Source organism: Malaclemys terrapin, chromosome 9 (assembly GCF_027887155.1).
Source record: "Malaclemys terrapin pileata isolate rMalTer1 chromosome 9, rMalTer1.hap1, whole genome shotgun sequence".
NCBI lineage: Eukaryota > Metazoa > Chordata > Testudines > Emydidae > Malaclemys > Malaclemys terrapin.
The window spans coordinates 46,237,651-46,254,945 of NC_071513.1; the positions used below are offsets into that span (position 1 = coordinate 46,237,651).

Genomic DNA, 17,295 nt, shown 5'->3' on the forward strand with positions numbered 1-17,295 from the left:
TACAGGGCCACAAAACTCCACTGACACGAGGGGAGGATATCTGGCCACAGAGGGAACCTTCCCAGGTGTGTTTGCATCATACAGCACACCTAGAGAAAGGGGTCACTTTGATGGTATGAACGCAAAGTGACTGAAGGAGGCAATGCCAGTGGGGCAATGGGATTGGCAGCCTGTAGGGGAAAGGGTTCCTTTAGGACACTAGGCTAGCGCGGTAAGAACACTACTTCCATGGCATGGACAGAACGTTCAGTGACTGGATGGATACTGGGGTCTAGGCTTGTTTTAAGCCTTCCCCAAGAGACCCTTGTGCCTGGGTCAGGAATGCTTTTTTGCCATCAGTCTGATAGCAGATCTCTGCTGAGTCAGTGTGTTACAACAGGAGAATTTCAGCTGGAGACACACCATCTGTACCATACCTGTCTCATCATGCACTGCAGCAATCCCCGCATCAGTTTCACTACACTCTGCAGAAAGGAACGAAAAACAGGCCTGTTAAACACATCCCTGGATGGGAAGAGCACTGACTCAGCAATGGCATCTGGCCCATGACCTTTCGAGAGCCCTGAGGCCTGTAATTGTACCCACAGCTCAGATTCTCCACAGCATTTACTTTCTGGGCAAGTGGCTGAGGGAGGAGCTGCTGGGGCAGAGCAGATCACGAGGGACAACCCGATCTGCTGCTGCGGGAGGAGAAAAATCCCCAGGACTGCATCAGCCTTGAGTCAGTTAAGGTAAAGGACTAAGTTAGGACATTTACACCTACAGAAAAAAGACTCAAGACTGAGGGCAGAGAGAGAGGTCAGCCACCATGCATTGGGCCAGTCTGTCCCGCACTGCACAGCACACCTCTGCCTTTACCTGTGGGACCCCAGAAGGGAGTGGGAGACACCAATCTGATGGTTCCCCAGGGAGCAGGACCCCTGCACCCCTCCTCCTTCCTTGGTAGCTCAACTCCACCTGGGGCAAATTCAGATGTTGCTGAGATATGTATTGCTCGTGTCCCATGCCATATGGTGCTGCCAGAGCCCCAGGAAGTAACCCCTGGATCTCCCCAGGGAATCAGGGCATCTTTGCCTAGATGGTGGCCCAGACTGGGCAATGCCCACCCCTCCCCTAACAGAAGAGGAACAAGGCTGCACACCGCATATTGGGCACTATAGCCAGGGAGCTCCCAGCTGACCAGCCAGTCTGGGTCCCCATGCAAAGCTTGGAGCAGGCCTGCTGAGGATCCAGAAGGCAGAGCAAGAGCAGGGATTCTTCACTGAAAGCAGACCTTACCCATGGGTGCTAGGCTTGGAGCATCATCACACTCAGCACAAACACCACATTCTGATTTAAAAATACAAGTCATTTAGCTGTGCTAGCTAGTCATATCCCTCAGCCAGATAGACACTAACCCCCTCATTGGAAGGAGAAGCCGAGCGCCAAAGTGCTGATCTATTTAATATAACAACATTGATAGAAGAAAGTGCCTAACTGTAGTGGACTCTCTGTTGTCCTACTACTGCAGATCTCGGAAATAAACCTGGTAGGGTTCAGGGGGCCTAGCATCTGTACTCTGAGAAAGGCACACAACTCAGGATTCCCAGCAGGGTATCTGGATCCAGTGGTTAAGTTTGGCCAGCTGTGAAGTTAGTGTCTAGAGTCAGATGCCCCCAACACGTTTGGTGGGGATTTGGTCCAGCTCTCCTCCACCATACAGTAGTGACAGACATTCATCATCCAAGCCACTCATCAGCCCAAGTAACACTGGTGTTAGCTTCTGGAAACTTATCTTTGAAAAGTCATGGCGATTGGGGGAGGTCCCAGATGACTGGCAAAAGGCTAATGTAGTGCCCCCTCTTTAAAAAAGGAAAGGAGGAGGATCCAGGGAATTACAGGCCAGTCAGCCTCACCTCAGTCCCTGGAAAAATCATGGAGCAGGTCCTCAAGGAATCAATTCTGAAGCACTTAGAGGAGAGGAAAGTGATCAGGAAAAGTCAGCATGGATTCACCAGGGCAAGTCATGCCTGACTAACCTAATTGCCTTCTATGAGGAGATAACTGGGTCTGTGGATGAGGAGAAAGCAGTGGACGTGTTATTCCTTGACTTTAGCAGAGTTTTTGATATGGTCTCCCACAGTATTCTTGCCGGCAAGTTAAAGAAATATAGGCTGGATAAATGGACTATAAGGTGGATAGAAAGCTGGCTAGGTCGTCGGGCTCAACAGGTAGTGATCAATGGCTCCACGTCTAGTTGACAGCCAGTATCAAGCAGAGTGCCCCAAGGGTCAGTCCTGGGGCCGGTTTTGTTCAATATCTTCATTAATGATCTGGAGGATGGCGTGGACTGCACCCTCAGCAAGTTTGCAGAGGACACTAAACTGGGAGGAGTGATAGATATGCTGGAGGGTAGGGATAGGATACAGAGGGACCTAGACAAATTAGCAGATTGGGCCAAAAGAAACCTGATGAGGTTCAACTAGGACAAGTGCAGAGTACTGCACTTAGGATGGAAGAATCCCATGTATTTCTACAGACTAGGTGTGACAATGCGGTTCTGGTGGAACCCAACTGAGAGTGCCAACTCAGGACAAATTGCTCAAATAGGGCAGTTACAGCCCAAGGCTGGGGTTTTTTCCACCTCTAAGGCAAACCAAACCAGCCAGACTAAAAGGACTTCGGTCTCACCCCACTGGCTAACCGCAAGTCTCACAAGCAATCTCCTTAGACACTCCAGTTTCCCAGTATTACCACCAGTGCCACTCGTTATGGGGACAAATGGTTATGAAAACCAATACCCCAGTAAAAAAAAAAAAAAAAAAGGTTCTCCTGATCCCAAAGGACCAAGCCCCAGACCCAGGTCAATATACAAATCAGATCTTACCCAAACAAATCACGCTGTTGCTAATCCTTCAGAATCTAAAATCTAAAGGTTTATTCATAAAAGGAAAAAGATAGAGATGAGAGTTAGAATTGGTTAAATGGAATCAATTACATACAGTAATGGCAAAGTTCTTGGTTCAGGCTTGCAGCAGCGATGGAATAAACTGCAGGTTCAAATCAAGTCTCTGGAATACATCCCCCGCTGGGATGGGTCCTCAGTCCTTTGTTCAAAGCTTCAGCTTGTAGCAAAGTTCCTCCAGAGGTACGAAGCAGGACTGAAGACAAGATGGAGATGAGGCATCAGCCTTATATAGTCTTTTCCAGGTGTAAGAACACCTCTTTGTTCTTACTGTGGAAAATTACAGCAAAATGGAGTCTGGAGTCACATGGGCCAGTCCCTGCATACTTTGCTGAGTTACAAGGCGTACCTGCCTTCTCTCAATGGGTCCATTGTATAGCTGATGGTCCTTAATGGGCCATCAAGCAGGCTAGGCAGAGCTAATCTCAGCTTGTCTGGGATGTCACCCAGAAGCATAGCATAAGTTTGCCATACAGACAGTATAGAGCCAATATTCATAACTTCAACTACAAAACTGATACACACATATAGACAGCATAATCATAACCAGTAAACCATAACCTTGTCATAGACACCCCATTTGACCCCCTTTACACAAGATTTGGGTGCCACTACAGGACCTTGGTTGCAACAATGATCTATACGGTCCCAGTTTATGTCAATAACGTCACACCCCCAACGCAAAATTGATGCAGGAAGGGATGACACAAACATCACTGACTGCATCCCAAGAGCTCCCTATCCTGGGTTCTGTCTCACTACAGCTAGTATTGGGTTAGAACAGAAATGGTTTATCAAAAATCATGTTCAACCACATGATTGAACCTCTTTACAAACTCAAGGTAAAACTTAGTTAGAACAATAGTGGATTGGATCTGTTCTGGCAGCATGGTTCCTGTATGTGTCATGTGATCTTGCCAAGAGCTAAAGAAAACAGCTACTTTATCCATACAAGCTCGGGCAAATGTTTGGAACCCCATTAACATCGAATAAATGCAGATATTAATGTTCTTCATAGTACAGGAATCTTGGCATTTAGCCATGAAAGCAATATGGTAGTGTGCCTCAGTCTTCCTTTTCATACAGCACATTAGGTCTGGAATGTCTTTTTCCCTGTGAAAAGTTCCCATATTGTTTATAGGCATGAACTGTGAAACACCAGTGTAACAAGGCCTTTTAACATAACGTGTGCTTTCATGTATTCCTTTTAACACGTTCAAGGGATTCTCCAAAAGATTAGGCACATTGTACATTTTTACAGTTTGTGGCAATAGCAACACATTCATTACAAAATTTAGCAATAACAAGTTCATTGCAAGTGTCCATCTACAATTATGTTTGTCATGCCACATCTTTGGCTCAATACCATTGGATTGTGGGCATTTTAGGGTTAACCTGTGGCTTCCCTTTGCCAAATTCAGTTTTCTCTTTCCTCCTTGTCCTGCAGGATCAAACCCTGATTTCTCTTGCTTAACAGAATTCACTGGCTGATGGGGTGGGCCCTCTGCGCTAACAGCTATTAGCAAGTCCTCCCTTTCCCAGCCAGGCAAGTAATTTGCACTACCCCAGACCAGAGCCAGTTCACCAGTTGTTATATTCGTAACTGCTATCATTTCAAAGGCTGGACTCTGTCTTAAAGAGATACCACACAAATCTAAAGAGTCTGCGGGTGAGAGTTTGCTTGCTCTCCCCCGCATCCTCCAGCATTTAGCCATAAAACTGCTCTGCTCTGACACATCAGTAACCAAATCTGTTCTCAAACCCTGAAGCACAAACTGCTCATTTAAAGAATCAGAAAGGAGACATTCCTGTTCCAACACCATTCTCTCCCCAACAAGTTGGCCCCACACAGCCACTTGGTTATAGGGCTGCCTCAATTCCTTAACAACTTTTACTTCCTCTGAGAGGTTCTCAAAGCTACCCACACTGGATCTTTTAAAAGGAAAGTCAGTGGATCCATTTACAACAGACAATTTTTGGCTGCTAGGAACTGAAACTTCCTTGATTAAATCACTCTCACACCCTTCAGTTGCAGGGAACTGCTTGCACTGATTACCATGAGGAGTCCTTTCTTTTCTAAGCAGCAATTCACCCCTCACAGAAATTCTGCTCTTACCCTCTTCACCTAGGGCTTGCTCTAAAGGAACACTTTCCTGAGCAACAACAGACTCTGTCTGGGTCTTACTTGCATTCAGGATCACCTTTGGCCCATCAGGCAGCTCTCTACACAATCCCCTTTCAGGCAAACCCATAGACTTCCTAGATAAAAGGTTAGAAATATTTCCTCTCTCTTTGCCACACACAAGCTTGGGAATTTTTTCCTTTTTGCTACAAGTTGTTAAACTGTCCGTAGGTACCACAACCAAATTACCTTTCTGCTCTCCTTGTGCCCTGGCTAGGGTATCACCCTGATCAGACAGAGTTGTTACACCCTTCTCCAACCACACATGAGCAACAGGCAAAATACAAGCACCAGAATTGTCTGGTCTCTGGGATTTTGCTAAGACACTAACTGGATGCAACCTAGTTACAGGGCCATTCTCCCCAGCAGATGCAAACTTAGGACCATTCCCTTCCTGGGCTTTAGTTGAATCCAGAACCAACTCTGAGACAGCTAAATTACTCTCAACCATCACAGGCCGAAAGGCACCTTCTGTCTGCTCCACAGACAAAGAAGAGTTGGAGACGCATTTTTTTTTACTAGACATACAGTTTGGGATTTTATTTCCCTTGTCCCAGCAAACCGGGCTGTTTACAGACAACTGCTTGGAGACTGGGGTAGCTTCCTCCATAGGCAAGTCCATACCCCTGACAGACACAGGCACATTTCCTTCACTGTCACTATTCTTCGCACAGGAAACAGATAAGGTATAGGGACACTCATTTTCCACTCTCCTTGCCTTCCCAAACTGCTGACTAGATAAAGCCATCAGCTCACAAGACTGCCTAGGCTCATCCAAAATCTCCTTGTTCTCCTCTCCCTTCGCTTGATCTAATTCCAGATTTACTTCTGAGACATTAGATAGACATTCAGAAACTTCATTTACAGCCAAACAGCTACTTTCCAAAGACAAACTTTTGGAGAAACCCTCCATAGGCACAACCTTAGGATCAATCCTCTCTTGTGCCTGGTTTGTATTAACTTGACTGACCATAGCTTTAATATCATTTCCAATCATAATATCCTTAGGGATTATGTCTTTTACTCCCACAACCATGGTGCCCTCCAAACCCTTCCATTTCAGGTGGATTTTAGCCAAAGGCACCCTGACAAAATACTTAGATAAGGCTACAACAGTTACATCTTCACCTGGCAAATAATCTTCCTTCCTGACAAGACTTGCTTTAACCAGAGTAATATCTGCTGCGGTGTCCCTCCATGCCATACACCTCACTCCATTCACTTCTGCACTGCTAATAAACTCTGCGTTATTTCCCCCATATTTAGCTTTAATGTGAGTTTTAAGGTCAAATTCTTCCGAGACCACAGAAACAGCATTTGCACACAGGGCACCAATGCTGGGCTCTGTGTGGCTTGCCTGTGAGTTTATAACAGGGTTAGCATTTGCCGTGGCATTTGGGGTTGCTGGTTTCGGGCTGCCCTTCAGTGTCGGGCAGTCTGGTGTCATGTGGCCCAGGATACCACAGTGATAGCATGTAACCTGTTCCGTCCTTGGATGTGAGTTCCTCCCCTCCAGGCCCCCTTGAACTCCTTTAGAAGAGTCAGGTTTATTTTTAAATCCTTCCCTCCTCTTGAACTGGGGAGAATGGTGATTAGTTTTCCCCGGGGTTTTACACCCTTCTCGAGCCCTGTTTTGGGTATGGGCATCCACAATCTCTGCTGCCCGTAGGACTGACTCAGGGTCCCTGTCACACACAGCTGCTCTCACATTGTCAGGCACAATGTCTAAAAACTGTTCCAAAGTTATTAAATCCAGCAGTTTTTCAAAACTCCCATGCGCCTTTGCTCCCACAACCCACTTTTTAAACAAAATCCATCAGCTTATGAGCACATTCTACAAAAGTACAATCCTTAGACATTTTAAACTCTCTAAACTTAACTCTGTAAGATTCAGGAGTAACCTTGAACCGCCTTAACACAGAATCCTTAAACCGCTCATAATCTTAGGGTACATCTACACTACAGGGGGGAGTCGATTTAAGATACGCAAATTCAGCTACGTGAATAGCGTAGCTGAATTCGACGTATTGCAGCCGACTTACCCCGCTGTGAGGACGGCGGCAAAATCGACTTCTGCGGCTTTTTGTCGGCGGCGCTTACTCCCACCTCCGCTGGTGGAGTAAGAGCGCCAATTCGGGGAATCGATTGTCGCGTCCCGATGGGACGCAATAAATCGATCCCCGAGAGGTCGATTTCTACCCGCCGATTCAGGCGGGTAGTGTAGACCTAGCCTAAGGCTTCTTGTTCCCCCAATTCATTAAACACCTCCCTGGCTTTTCCAGTCAGTCTGGTTAGCAGGACAGGCATTCGCTGACCCTCGGGGATCTGGTACAGATTGCAGAGGCATTCAAAGGTAGACAAAAACTCCTCTATATCCTCAGTATCATTGTAAATGGGACACATCCTTTCCCAGTTTTTCTCATGGCGGGGGGGAAGTGGAGTACCAGGTGGGGATGACTTTCTCCGCTCTTCCATTACTTGGAGCTGAAGTCTGGCCGTCTCCTGTTCCATCTTGTGAGTCTCCTGCTCAGCAGCGAGCAGCTCTAGACGTCCCTTACGAGCTCTCTCTTCTCTCTCATCAGCCTCCTTCTCTAATTCTGCTATTTTTTGCTTCTCCAGCAATCGAAGATCTGCTAGCTTCTGTTCATGCTCAAATTGCAGTTTACTTGTCACCCTTTGCATCCTAATTTTTTCTGCATCTTCTGCAGCCTCAGGTAAGGGCTGTGCTCTTGTCCCCTGATCACTGGCTATTAACAGATTTCTCAGTTCTTCCTTCGTACCTTTCTTTCTAAAGATTAACCTCTTTTCTGAACACAAATTTTCCAGGGCTTTTTTGCCAAGTCCCTCATATGCTCTTTGCTCAGCCATTGCAGCAGCTCTTTAACCAACAAAACTCTCAATCCCAAAATTCAAATTTGGATAGCATGGGGTTCTGACCCAAAGCTTAATTGACCTGGTTCTGTGGATCCAAGCACGACTACGCCACTGTGACAATGCGGTTCTGACGGAACCCAACTGAGAGTGCCAACTCAGGACAAATTGCTCAAATAGGGCAGTTACAGCCCAAGGCTGGGGTTTTTTCCACCTCTAAGGCAAACCAAACCAGCCAGACTAAAAGGACTTCGGTCTCACCCCACTGGCTAACCGCAAGTCTCACAAGCAATCTCCTTAGACACTCCAGTTTCCCAGTATTATCACCAGTGCCACTCGTTATGGGGACAAATGGTTATGAAAACCAATACCCCAGTAAAAAAAAAGGTTCTCCTGATCCCAAAGGATCAAGCCCCAGACCCAGGTCAATATACAAATCAGATCTTACCCAAACAAATCACGCTGTTGCCAATCCTTCAGAATCTAAAATCTAAAGGTTTATTCATAAAAGGAAAAAGATAGAGATGAGAGTTAGAATTGGTTAAATGGAATCAATTACATACAGTAATGGCAAAGTTCTTGGTTCAGGCTTGCAGCAGCGATGGAATAAACTGCAGGTTCAAATCAAGTCTCTGGAATACATCCCCCGCTGGGATGGGTCCTCAGTCCTTTGTTCAAAGCTTCAGCTTGTAGCAAAGTTCCTCCAGAGGTATGAAGCAGGATTGAAGACAAGATGGAGATGAGGCATCAGCCTTATATAGTCTTTTCCAGGTGTAAGAACACCTCTTTGTTCTTACTGTGGAAAATTACAGCAAAATGGAGTCTGGAGTCACATGGGCCAGTCCCTGCATACTTTGCTGAGTTACAAGGCGTACCTGCCTTCTCTCAATGGGTCCATTGTATAGCTGATGGTCCTTAATGGGCCATCAAGCAGGCTAGGCAGAGCTAATCTCAGCTTGTCTGGGATGTCACCCAGAAGCATAGCATAAGTTTGCCATACAGACAGTATAGAGCCAATATTCATAACTTCAACTACAAAACTGATACACACATATAGATAGCATAATCATAACCAGTAAACCATAACCTTGTCATAGACACCCCATTTGACCCCCTTTACACAAGATTTGGGTGCCACTACAGGACCTTGGTTGCAACAATGATCTATACGGTCCCAGTTTATGTCAATAACGTCACACTAGGGATCGAATGGCTAGGCAGCAGTTCTGCAAAAAAGGACCTAGGGGTTACAGTGGACGAGAACCTGGATATGAGTCGACAGTATGCCCTTGTTGCCAAGAAGGCTAACAGGATTTTGGGCTAAGTAGGGGCATTGCCAGCAGATTGAGGGACGTGATCATTCCCTTCTATTCAACATTGGTGAGGCCTCATCTGGAGTACTGAGTCCAGTTTTGGGTCCCACACTACAAGAAGGATGTGGAAAAATTGGAAAGTCCAGCGGAAGGCAACAAAAATGATTAGGGGGCTGGACCACATGACTTATGAGGAGAAGATGAGGGAACTGGGATTGTTTAGTCTGCAGAAGAGAAGAATGAGGGGGGATTTAATAGCTGCTTTCAACTATCTGAAAGGGGGTTCCAAAGAGGATGGATCTAGACTGTTCTCAGTGGTGGCAGATGACAGAACAAGGAGTAATGGTCTCAAGTTGCAGTGGGGGAGGTTTAGATTGGATATTAGGAAAAACTTTCACTAGGAGGGTGGTGAAGCACTAGAATGGGTTACTTAGGGTTGACAAAGCCCTGGCTGGGATGATATAGTTGGGGATTGGTCCTGCTTTGAGCAGGGGGTTGGACTAGATGACCTCCTGAGGTCCCTTCCAACCCTGATATTCTATGATCACCTGAATGATTCCCTACCCAACACAGTCCCACTTGGGTCTCTATCTCCAGCCACGTCCATTCTGTTAACAATGCCAGCTCTGCGTCCCACCTGTCATCTCTGCTCACTCCCACCCCTGCGCCTTTTCCAAACTGCCCCCTGCATTGGGTCTGCAATTATACTCCCATCTTGCCAGCAGCAGATCCTCACCATCCTGCCTCAAATCCTCACTGTATTCAAGGCCCTCTTAATGCTCAATTCTTCTGTGTCATCCACAAGAAGTGAATCATCCAACTGTAACCCAGATACTTGCCCACTGCATGCAGTACTTCAGCTATAACATCCCACTGCCCTGTGCCACTGAAACTGGGTAGTTAGTTATTCTCTCTCCCCTAGTGAGTACTCGGGTTTTTCATGTTGACCAAGATATCACACACACACAATAGAGAGTGCAGAAATACCTTAAGTGTCTCTCTCTCTAGAGGTGCTAGCATTGAGCTGTAAGCATTCCAGTCATGCAGTTTCAATGTTCCTATCCCTGTAATGCAGACTTCACAATGCCACAAAAGACACTCTTCCTGGACCTACCCTCCATTCCTCACTAGGCTGAAATAACTCATTCCAGAGCTGACCTGGCACAGGATCAGGGAGTTGCCTGTCTCTCCCGCCCACCACACTGAAGGGAACATCAAGTCCTGCATTCCTGCCCAAAGGAGCCAACTATCTACAGAAAAGACATACAAGGGAAATTGAAACCATCCACCAGGGACATCATGGGAAGAGAGGGTCTGAAATGCCATCCTGCCAAGGCAATCAGCTCCCCCATTAGACTATATGTTCCATGTGTTTTTCTGGTTGCAAGGCTCCCCATGGAGTGGATTTAACCTGAAGCCAGTGGTTAGCGTGCTATGAGAAATAGCCCTGGCTCTAAAATGTTAGAGTCATCAAGTGTTTCTCTGATGATTTAGAGGATACAAATACAGATTCCCCAGAGTTCTAAGCAGCACACACACACACACACACACACACACACACACACACACACACACACACGAACTGTTTGCACTCCAGAGTTCTCCTCTGATCCTAGTAAGGCTTACTCAGGGAACTCCCGGGGCTCACCTGGAATTTTTCAGCAAGCTCCAAGTCAGAGAACAAACCGTTTGGCCGAGAACAGCTTTTAGATCCCCGACTTTCCCCATCTGGGGCCTGAAGATACTATCAGCAGTTTGAAGAGCACCAGTCCAAAATGGCTCCACATCTCCTTTGGATATTTCTGGGGTTAATTCTGAATGATAAGGATTAACAGAGAATCCTTCCCTCAATCTTCTATCTAAGGTACTTCTATGGTCCCCCCCAATACCAAAGATTGTGAGGTTCTCAATACTTTAATAAATTCATCCTCATAACACCCCATGAGGCAGAGCATTGCTATCATCCCCATTGTACAGGTGGGGAACGGAGGCCCAGAGAGGCTGAGTGATTTGTTCAAGATCACACAGTGTCTGTGGTAGAGCAGAAAATTGAACCTTGGGGCTCTCAAGTCATAGGCTAGCACCCTAACCACTGGACCATCCTGCCTCTCTTCTTACAGCTGACCTACATGAAAGAGCAAGAACAATATTGGAAATACAGCATGGAACTTTAACAGATACACAGCCCATCCATCACATACAGCTCTCCTCAGAGAGGGATTTGTTACAGCATAGCTTAAAGGGCAAGTGACACTTGATCTGTAGGTTTTTCATCCCAGAAGGCTAGGTGCAAAGGGAGAGATTGTGTGTAGGTGCTGGGGGCCTGTGATAGACAAGAGGACAGACTAGATGATCTGGCCTTAAACTCCATGGGTCTGTTACTATGCTCTCGCTGTATCTCCAATGTCAGACCCTTTGGGGGTTTGTTTATTTTATGTTAGTCTGACAAACAAGTTCCCATGGCAAGTGAACTAGATTCTACTCCCCCAGTGCAGAGTAAAGAATCTTCAGCAGCTCCAGGAGAAACAAAGACAGAGGGGGAGGGGATTTTATTGAATTAAATATGAAAGTGATTAAGACATTCAGAACAGAATTCCTTTTCCATCTGCCTAGTTATGATTCTTATACAAGTGCCTGTCATTGTGCTATCAGATCCCCAACTGTGTAATTCAATACTAAGTTCAATACTGCCCCTACATTTCCACCATGCTGCAAAATTCTCTGCTGAAAAAAGCCATGTAGAAGGTTCTGTGGAATGGGGGAGAAGAGGTGGGGAGATTGGAGGGTTCAGCAGCTGAGACTTCTGGCTCCTAGGAAGCGTTTGGGTATTGTGGGATAGATACTGTAGATAGAAGCTTCACTCAAATGGAGAGCAGTCGTGTTAACTCTGAAGCCTAATGGTGACAAACACCCTGGTGAGTGGAACTGGAGAAGTTCACTCCTCTCAGAGCCATCGTTTCAGGCTGTCAGCAGACAGACAGACTTTGGGTGCACCTGTTAACCTTAAGTGTCAGAACCAACTGTAAGGACTAGAAGCCTTAATCTTGAAAGAAAAAAAATCAACACCGTGATTCTGGTGCACTGTTTTGTGAGTAACGTGAGATTCCACAGCAAATTCCTCTACTACTGTGTGATGAAATACAAGGGGCCCTGCTTACAAGAAGAGTTTAATCTTTAGTTCAGTCTCCAGTGTTTAGAGGGTTCGAGTTGCACGCGAGTCTCAGGACATCAGCTGTGAGCTTTCCAAGCCATCCCTCCTGTAGGTTTCTCATACCTGCTCCAGCTCGTATGCCTTTGCCTTGTCCTCATCACGGTCTGCATTTTTGCGGTACGCCAAGCCCAGGCCCCACACGGACAGCACACTGTAGACGTTATCCCGGACCCAGGCATCTTTGTGATCACAGCTGGCTGGGAGCAATCCTGTCACCGGGTCCTGCAGCATGAGGGAAGGTCAGGTGAGGGAGGAAAAGACATGAAATCAGCTTTCCAGCCCTGAAAACTTGGGGGAAGGCCGGCCATTAGGGAGATAAACAGGTTGTGAATGGGGGGGGGGGGGGAAAACTAGAGAGTCTTGTTTATCCACAAGGAAAACAAACAAAAGGGAAAGCAAGGGCTCAGTGTTATATGCCAAGGCAACATCAGCATACTTATCTGATTACCCATCTGGCCCGCCATTACCACGAGATCTTTATCTTACAACCACCACCCCACCTCCCCGTGAGGTAGGGCAGTGCTACTGTCCCCATTTTACAGATGGGGAAGCTGGGGCACAGAGTCTCAGTGACTTGGCCCAAGTCACACAAGGAGCTATGGAAGAGTGAGGGGAATTGGACCTTGATTTCCCAAGTCCTGTGCTGGGGTCCTAGAAACTGGACATTCCTTCCTCCCTAGAATCACAAATTCTCTGAAGCTCAAGACATCTTATTTTTGAAAAGTCACAAACCCGCAATCACCGGTACAGATCACAACGCTGCAAAGGCAGATGTTTCACAAGGGACAGCCAGCAATGTAGCAGACATCTTAAAAATGCAGATCTCTTAGGACCTACTTTGAGAACTTCTGCCTAACCCTTGCTCTGGAAGCACGACATTTGTAGGAGGTGACAGGAAAATGACAACTTTCCCAGGGTCTCCCCCCAAAGTGACTTGTGGCCAGGTGCATGTTGTGTTGTGAGCACAAGGGACTAGGCTCCAGACACTGCAGGACTCAGGCTTGAATTTGAGGAGAACAACGTCAAAACATCCGAAGAAGTGGGCTGTAGTCCACGAAAGCTTATGCTCTAATAAATTTGTTAGTCTCTAAGGTGCCATAAGTACTCCTGTTCTTCTTTTTGGGGATACAGACTAACACGGCTGCTACTCTGAAACCTGTCAAAGCTTAAGACTCCTTGCTGCCATGTCCATCAGGCTACAGCATTCCTCTGTGCAGCCAGATGCTCCTAAGGGGCCCAGCAATCCACCAAGGTTGTGCCAGAACACATGTACATCCCAACAGCAGCAGGACATGACCCCGGGGTTCCTCAAAGCTCAGAAGATGTTAATCACAGCCTGCATCATCTCAGTGGTTCCTACAGCACAGCCAACCAGTCAAATTCCAGAATGAGCCGTTACACCAGTTCAGTGCACTGATCCTCTCTGCTGAGTCCAATCCAGTCACCCATCCACCAACCGCACACCAAGGGCTTACCCAGCACAGGAGCACCACCCTTTTCTCTCACACATTTTTGAGCTCCATTGGTCCTTATCACCCCCTCTGCTCAGGAATCTGCGATAGGCAGCAAACCCAAATATTACTGCATTACAAAGAGAATCTAGGATACACCACTAATTGCCAGAGCCTTGCCTGGAGTCTGAGCAGGAGCAAGGCTACTCCTCCAAGAGGACAGCTAATGTGTCATGTGGGCATTGCAGCACCATGCAGCCTGGCATTTGCAAAGATCATGACTGACATGTAAACAGACACCACTGCATTTGTACCAGGTTCCTGCCAAACTTCCTCAACCACTTCTATGATCTCAGTTCACCTGGCCTGATTTTAAAACCCCATTCACTAGATCAGTTGCTCCAGTGTAACACAAACACTCATTGTTTGGGACCCCTTTTAAGGGCCTGGTGGGGAAGGTGCTCTCTCGACTGAAGAGGGAAGGCTATACACAGTGGAAAAGGCTTTCCCACAGCCACAGCTAGAACAGCTAATTCCAGTTAGCTTCAGAGCTTTCCATGGCTGAATCACAACTGGTCAGAAAGGCAGAGGAATACTTTAAACAATGGGATGCTCTTTATTTGACATTAGGTACCTCTACCCCACCCACACCACATTGTTTGCAGCATGCTGCACCCCAGGAGGACAGGAACCAGTAGGACATCTTCAGAGAAGAAGATTTACAGGGGAGTAACCATCCCTTCTCTGAAGATCCCACATGACTTGATTCCCCCACATTCAGCTGCCTTCTCTCAGAAGTGTGCATTTCCCTCACCCCTCCCCCACCCCACACACACACACCAATGGCCTCATCCTGTTATATCCAGGGAAACTGAACAGCAAACACAACATTCACAGAAAAGCAAGGTAACACAGTGGTTTGAACACAGGACTGTAAACCATGGGATGCCAATTTCTAATTTCTTTCCTCCCAGAGAGGAAGGCTGGTCCAGCGGTAGGTGCTAGCCTGGATTAGGAGCCCTAATCTTAATTCCTTCTTGTGTGACCTTGTGAAAGTAATTTAGGCCCAGACCCTCACAGGCAGGGCCGGCTTTAGGCCAATTCCACCAATTCCCCCGAATTGGGCCCCGCGCCCAAGAGGGCCCCGCACCCAGTGGCAGGGCCGCCCAGAGTGGGGGGCAAGTTGCAGAGAATCCCTTTCCTGGCTAGAGGCGCCTTTTTAATTTTTACTCACCTAGCGGCGCTCCAGGTCTTTGGCAGCGGGTCCTTCACTCGCTCCGGGTCTTTGGCAGCACTTTGGCAGCGGGTCCTTCAGTGCCGCCGAAGACCCAGAGTGAGTGAAGGACCCACTGCCAAAGACTAGGAGCGCGGCCTGGTGAGTACAAGCCCCAGGTGTTTTTTGTACGTGTTTTTTTTTTTTAAGTCATCCCTGTCGGGGTCCCGTTGAACCGGTTCGAATCGGGCCCCGCACTTCCTAAAGCCGGCCCTGCTCACAGGTATTTAGGCATCTAACTTCCATTGATTTCAGTGGGAATTAAGCAGCTAAATACCTTTGAGGACCTGGGTGGTAGCATCTCTGTGCCTCAGTGCCCCATTGGTACAGTGGGGATAACAGCAATGCCCTACCTCATAGGGTGTTGTGAGGCTATACGTTAGAGATTGCAGGGTGTTAGACAAGTACTAAAGATAGCTAGACAATCCGAGCTCCAACACATGTGGACTTGAAGAAGCTCTCTACCTCAGTTTCCCCATTTCCAACCTTGGGTTACAGTGATCTAATAGAGTCTACTAAGTGTTACGAAGATGGAGCAGCACACTGCTAACGCTAATTAAGTGCCATCATCCCACCTGCTTGACACCCCAGTGCAAAGCACTGAGCGGAGCTATCAGCCTCCCAGTCAGCGCGGCGGCGCCCACCTCCCCTTGGCCGCCAGCAGCCGCCCTGATAGTTCAGCCCACCTCACCTGGTGACAGAGGATGGTCTGCTGCAGCAGCCTGGCATAGCCATCCAGCCTCACCCCGGAGTTACTCCTGCTCCTCATGGCCTGGTCGAAGGGGGTCTCAGACCTCACTGTCCAGCAGCGTCAAACTTGCCAGCAATTACAAGCAACAAAACACTGCCCGAGGCGCCGGTGAGCTGTAGCCTGGCAGCGCTCTCCGGGCAGCCCCGAACGCACCGAGGCGCCAGCTCCAACGGGTCGCACCCTCGCCAAGCGGAACCAGCCTCTCTACTCAGAGCCAGCGGGGGGAAGGGAAGGCGCAGAGCGCAGCTCGCCGGGTGGGATCCTGCTGCCGCCCGCAGCCCCTCGCAGACTTCAGCTCGCCGGGACCCTTCACAGGCGGCCGGAGGGGATCATGGCGGGGACGCGGATTATGCCAGCGGGACCGGCCGCTCTAAGGGGAGCGCTCGGTCTGTCCTGCGCCGGCTCGGCTCTACTCACTCCCTGCTGCCCCGCCCGAGCAGACTAAACCCGGCCGAAGCCCAACTCCTTCCCCCACAGCCCGCGCCAGTTGCTATCCCTGCGCACGGACCCCGGCTAGCCATCCCGGTACACGCTGATTGGCTGAGAAAGGAGAGGGCGGGGCCTCAGCCCCCCAGGTCCTGGCAGCACCATAGCTGCCCAGAGAGTCCATTAAAGGATGGGAAGGCGGAGCAAGGCAGAGTGTATACAGCCGAAGTGAGCCAAGCCAACAAGGACTGGGCGCGACGCCGCTATTTCCTAGAGCGACTGGAACGCCGCCGTCAGGACCCCATGAGCTACTGAACTGCCAGGACCCAGCAGAGGCAACGTCTCTTTCGGAAGTTTACTTGGATTTGGTTGTTACTTTTAGGGGCCGTGGGGAAAGTGCCGGACTCGGAGGACGGGGAAGGTCTGAGTCGCACGCATCCCCGCGCAGAACAGAGGGGGAACGGCACTGGGTTGGGGTATACACCCCTGGGCCCTGATGGTGTGCGAGAGAGCCCACAGCACAGGGTAGTTCACGGAGCCACCAGCCTACCTGGGGTGTGCCTGTGTGCACCCAGCTCGGCGGGTGTGACACAGACGTGTGACACATCCGTGTCCGACCATTTTCCTGCTATTACAGTGAAGGGGTTGTGTGTGGTCTCCTCAGAGAGCTAAGAACTAGCAGAGTGCCATGGTTACTGCCAGATGTTTCTAGGCCGATAGCTGATGAGATGTATAAAATGTAGAACATTAGGTTTCAAAACTGTTGAAGTGAGACTTGCCACCTAAGGTAAGGCAGGTCTCAGGGCTAACTCAATCAACAGGGAGAACAATGGACATCCCCGGAGCCAGCCCATGTTTAACGTCTGATTCAGG

The 17,295-nt window shown here is 48.3% G+C and overlaps 1 protein-coding gene across 6 annotated transcripts in view; it reads right to left on the minus strand.

Annotated features, from left to right (window-relative positions):
* PHKA1 (phosphorylase kinase regulatory subunit alpha 1) overlaps window positions 1–16,631 on the minus strand; it is an 80,282-nt gene extending 63,651 nt beyond the window's left edge. For 3 of the 6 annotated variants that reach the window (XM_054040069.1, XM_054040067.1, XM_054040066.1), the window contains exons 1-3: window positions 15,937–16,631; window positions 12,585–12,743; window positions 417–464 (exon numbers count right to left, since the gene is read on the minus strand). In XM_054040069.1, the coding sequence (XP_053896044.1) occupies window positions 417–464; window positions 12,585–12,743; window positions 15,937–16,014 (285 nt within the window). In that variant the 5' untranslated portion in view covers window positions 16,015–16,631. Of the gene's footprint in view, window positions 1–416; window positions 465–2,981; window positions 3,141–12,584; window positions 12,744–15,936 lie in introns of those variants that run through there. The other 3 variants (XM_054040070.1, XM_054040068.1, XM_054040071.1) reach the window with 2 other exon arrangements.
* Window positions 16,632–17,295: the final 664 nt, after the last annotated feature.